Source organism: Synchiropus splendidus, chromosome 4 (genome assembly GCF_027744825.2).
Source record: "Synchiropus splendidus isolate RoL2022-P1 chromosome 4, RoL_Sspl_1.0, whole genome shotgun sequence".
In the NCBI taxonomy this organism is placed as follows: domain Eukaryota; kingdom Metazoa; phylum Chordata; class Actinopteri; order Syngnathiformes; family Callionymidae; genus Synchiropus; species Synchiropus splendidus.
Window position 1 is genome coordinate 28,705,947 of NC_071337.1, and position 5,037 is coordinate 28,710,983.

Genomic DNA, 5,037 nt, shown 5'->3' on the forward strand with positions numbered 1-5,037 from the left:
TAACTCATCTTTTATTTCTCTCTTACTATTTTTGAATTAATCCTTTTTATTGAAGTATTTTTGATTATATGGTTTTGAAATATTTTTAATTATACGGTCTTTGAAGTATTTTTGATTATATGGTTTTGAAGTATTTTTAATTATACGGTTATTGAAGTATTTTTGATTATATGGTTTTGAAGTATTTTTAATTATACGGTCTTTGAAGTATTTTTGATTATATGGTTTTGAAGTATTTTTAATTATACGGTTATTGAAGTATTTTTGATTATATGGTTTTTGAAGTATATGTACTAGTACCAGCGTCTGGCGGTACTTTTGATATTGTTGGGTAATACCCTTGAGTTTATGGATTTTATTATTTTTGGTTGACTTTGCTGTTTTTACTATTCTTTTATTAATTTTTTGAAGAAACATTTTTGTGACAAAAAACAAAATAAAATTGAGTACGAATTAAGTACTGAAAAGGCACAGCGGCGTTGATCCCTGACTACTAAAGAATCAACTGGCTCCTACCTACTACCATCAATTGGGTTATAGGTGAGTTATTGTTTGATTTCCTCCTGTTGCACATATAATGAGTGTCTCACATGGTAGCATTATTCCATCCTGAATTATTGTGTCAATGATTAGGTGGTAGTTTTAGGCATTTATGGGGAAAATGTTATTTGAAAGGAATGGATTTAGGATCCGATCATGAGTCCCTAAACGAAGTTAAGTAAAGAGACTACGGTAAGAGGTGTAGCATTGTAAGGTCAAGAACCTGTTTCTTAACAGGTCGGGCTAATTAAATAACCCGCTCAGTGAAGCGCCGACACTACTCACTAATATAATAAGGTATAGTTGATATGCTTATTATAGTTTTAGAACCGTGTCCGCAACAAGAGGCTGACTGAGTTGACCAACCGAGGGGCCCTTTACCAGAGAGGCAAAGGGAGGTAGTGTGCTTGGAACTAGGGACGGCTTATGTTATAGCCAATCGCCTTGTACACAAGACCTTGAAAACCAAAACCCGACGACAGCGAGACAGCCTTGGTTCAATAGCGATTATTTATGTTATGGTTTATGCTTGTCTCCCGCTGTGAGGAAAGTGAGAAAAACCTTTGCTACCTTTATCGTCTCAGGAATTGATGCTGTTTAAAATGAGATATAAAAAATGTGTCAGAGTCTCAGGAGCTAAGATAATACAAAAACAAAACAATACCATTTACTGACAAGTTTATTTAAAACCTCCTCCAGCAGAGACGACAGACGAAGTCCAAAAATGGGAACTTGAACACATTCAACACTATGTATAGAAAAATCAATTCAAACAATCCCATACAAAAACACAAGACTTAAATGGGAGGTTAACAACCAGTCTAATAAAAATGAGGCTCATAAACAATCCAATCATTAAAAAAAAAAAATCTATAGTTTGAGGTGTCATCTCCACAGTCCAGGCAAAATGAATTTCCCATCTGGGGTTGCTACTGCAAGTCCTTCCACCTTCACATGTCCTCATTCACCACATCCATGAACCTCAGTGCAATGGCTGCGTTCCTCTTTTCCACTTTCCTCGATCCAGTCTCTCCTCTCCTTCTATACTCAGTTCTCATCTTGTCCTTTCTAGTCTCTCAGTTGCTCAGAGAAGATAGGTTTCCTGGCCTTTTCAATCAACCATTTCCCATGCTTACATCTTTAAAGTCATATGAGGCTTTGATAACACAACGTTGTTTCCTTTATAAGGCCTTTGTTGTTTAGAATTCCTGACCCATCAAAGAGTATGAATACACCCACACTGACCTAAATGCTTCCAAATCAGCGTGACAGAAAATATTCTATTCTAATATTCAGCATCCTGCAACAGATACTCCTACGCTATTAATTGACAAGTAAGAGATTTTTTTTTGTCTCAATAATTGTAAGTGAGAGGTGTTCTGGAATGTAAGAACTAACAGGATACAAACATCACTGCAGGAATGTGGTGAGAGGTGTCGTGTCTGGCTTCCCATTCTATCTCAGACTGTTACATTTAATAATGAGATTTGACTTTTAAAAGGTCCTCTGAATGTTGACTTTGGATTGCGTTCACTCAGTGGAGTGGAGCACCTAATAACATGGATATGTAGACAACTAACTTATACTCTCGTCGGTGTGCGATCCAAAACTGCATGAAAGAAATGGATGTCTCTTTTTACTACCTACAATCCAATATCCTAGTGATCATGGGAATGTACATGATACAGTTCTATATATAACGTTTTCGCCACAAGCCATCCGTGTTTTGCTCGCATAAACATCCTTCATCTCCTCATTCATCCATGAACATCATTGGTTGAATTCTTGTTCCATCGGCAACATTCGCCACACGTCCAAATCATCAGGCCTCGCTAACTTTGTCTCTTAATATCTGCACATGAGCTGTCTCTCTGATATATTCTGATCTCATGCTTTCTTGTCATCCTCCAATGACAACCTCAATATTTCCATTTCTGAATCATCTAAACTGTACATCATAGCATCGCCTTCACCTTCCTTCATCAGCAGTGTGTTTAGACTTGTCTCAGCATGTCCAATGACTAGTTATTTGTTTCTGAAATAATCTTGAAGAACCTTCTCCAAAACATGTTTTTCTTTCCTGCAGATGGCTCTCAATGCTGATCTGGAGAGTCTATTGCACCAACAAGTCCCTGTCAATGAGGTAAACTGGATCCTAGGAAGTACCGTATGTGCTTTTACAGTTATGCCCTTTAACTTGTACCAGGGTTGGTAGATCTTGAGCTTATGGTAAATCACCACAGTGGTTCAGGCAATTCACGAGACATGAAAAACTAGCATACATCGGAAGCTCAATATAAGCTTTTGATTGTGTAACTTACGACTTGGATTATCAGATTCCATTAGCAGTTCCATTATCATTCCATGTCTTTGGTTTACGTCAATATAAGAACAAATGTTGAGTAAAAATATTATATGTGCTGAACTGAAAAAATGGTAACTTGCTAAGGTAAGTTTTAGACAAGAGAAGAGTGGAGGTGACTCAGTTGTAGAAGGCATCCAACGGCTGAAACACAACAGACCACAATTCCCCACACTTTGTGGCGTTGTCTAACGGAGGACTGAAAGGGTGTGAGTTGTTGGGTGCAAACTCTGGGTGCGGTGTATATGCCTCAATTGTGTTCCTCTTCTTGGAAAAGTACTGAATATCTATCTATCTGTCTTTGTACAAGGAGGAAGTAAGCGCTCTGCTCAGCAGCGGCCCGAGGATGTTGACTCATTCACTTCCGTCAGCGTTGAGATAATTGTGTTTTGAACAGATCTGATCAATAGAATCTGTGTCCTCATTTTGACTCAACTTTGACTGCACCTTTTTTTTGTGTCACCACTATTTTGATACACCATGGTCGCTCAAAAGAACCTTGCAAGCCAGTCACTCCAAAGAAGCGGTTTCATCATTCTTAATGTGCAAAATAGGCATTTTGTTTTCCATCAGGTGGATACCCAAGAATGAAGGCACATCAGAGCGAGCGTAAAAACTACTGCTACCACCACTAATAACTTATCGATAAATAGTCCCGGTCTGAGTCTAGGACAAAATAAAATGAATAACAATCCACGAGGCGATCAAAGAAAAGATCAAATAAAACAGTAATTCTATTACTGTATTTTGCAATATAACTCCAGCACAAATTTCATTCATTTGAACTTCAAATATCACATCTCTGTTGTGTTTAATTGTCCTTTTCAAGTATCTAACTAATCCCATCACCAGTTGACCTTTTTCATTGGCTGTATCTGACCTTTTTCTCTTTTATTCCAGTCAGTCAAACAGACTGGCCTGACAGCAGTAGATCTGAGCAACCTCTCCCTCGATGAGGCATGGAGAAAAGTCTTGCAGGAACAAGAGACACTCAAGAATACAAGAGAAAGCCTGGACAAAGAGTGGCAACGACTGACTGGGGAGATAAAATACATGGCAGAGTTGAGGAAGGCGTACGATAGTGAAAAGATGGACATCCGGCAGAAATGGGAGGCTTTGGAACAGGAGAAGATGCACGTCGACAGAGAGAGAAAGGATTTACGAAAAGAGTTCCATAAACTTTCCATGCGATGGAGGGCTTTCAATCAGGAGGAACAGTCCATGTGCCAGGCCCGGAAGGCCTTTCAGATAGAGAAAGAAGAAATGGCGATGATGAGGAAAGCCTACCTTCAGGAAAAGACTGACATCGAGAGGATGAGGGAAGCGTTCCAGTACGAGAAGGCCAACATGGAGAGCGACAGACAAATCATGAGTGTGCCGCTGCCACACAGGTTTGGGAGGCGGCTTTTTGTTCGAGAAAAATGTCTACAAAAAATGACACGGGCAAAAAACAGACCCAGGTTCTGGTGAAAGCTCAGAGGACATGGACCATAGGACTGACCGAAAGAAGTGTGTAAACAGATCGGTTCTGATTTGTTCAGATTTTGTCAACAGGGGCAATACCAATAATGACACTCAAGTTGTCATGGTTCCGTGGTCGAAAGTGCCCCACACCTCAGACCCATGTTTTAATGTACTCTCAGAATAAAGCTTTAATGTAATGCAGATAAGAAGTGTGTTTTCTTGGCAGTCCAAAACTGAGTCAAACGTTTTATTTCTTCCAAGTGTTGACAGCGTATCCCTTTGTCTTTTCTTTCCCCAGTGCTGATGTCAATCTATTTGAGACAAAAATAACCTTCCTTGGGTCGGGGCTATTTTGGTCGATACCGTGAAAGTCTAAAAAAGTCACTGTTTCCTTTGTTGTCGGTCTGAATGGATGTTTGGTTGCTAGGAGCTGCAGAGTCACTGGTGAGAGGCACTTCACTTACACTTGACTGTCCACCGTATTTAAAATAGACCATCATCTCATGGGCTAGAAGTAACAATGTATGAGCATTGTGTGTATCTGCTGGTTTTCTTTCAAAAACTTTTGTTTTCTACTCCATATATGCAGTAGCTGCTGTTGCTATAGCAACCTTCTGGCTACGTGCTAATGTGAGCTCATAAAAGACCATAAAAAGAGGTACCAAGGATCG

At 39.3% G+C, this 5,037-nt stretch overlaps 1 protein-coding gene across 3 annotated transcripts; it reads left to right on the forward strand.

Moving 5' to 3' along the window:
* The first annotated feature begins 293 nt into the window (after window positions 1–293).
* Window positions 294–4,558, forward strand: LOC128757805 (uncharacterized). 3 transcript variants are annotated; one of them, XM_053863351.1, is made up of 3 exons: window positions 294–540; window positions 2,627–2,683; window positions 3,803–4,558. In XM_053863351.1, the coding sequence occupies exons 2-3, from the start codon at window positions 2,627–2,629 to the stop codon at window positions 4,370–4,372; spliced, it is 627 nt and encodes a 208-aa protein (XP_053719326.1). In that variant the 5' UTR covers window positions 294–540; the 3' UTR covers window positions 4,373–4,558. The 3 variants fall into 3 exon arrangements, with proteins under 3 accessions (XP_053719326.1, XP_053719325.1, XP_053719327.1); XM_053863350.1 differs by lacking the exon at window positions 294–540 and adding an exon at window positions 1,799–1,874; XM_053863352.1 differs by lacking the exon at window positions 294–540 and adding an exon at window positions 1,906–1,966.
* Window positions 4,559–5,037: the final 479 nt, after the last annotated feature.

Coding starts and splice junctions, on each gene's coding strand:
- LOC128757805 (XM_053863351.1), top strand. CDS start 2,627: ATGGCTCTCAATGCTGATCTGGAGAGTCTATTGCACCAACAAGTCCCT. Junction 2,684..3,802: donor AACAAGTCCCTGTCAATGAG/GTAAACTGGATC, acceptor CTTTTATTCCAG/TCAGTCAAACAGACTGGCCT.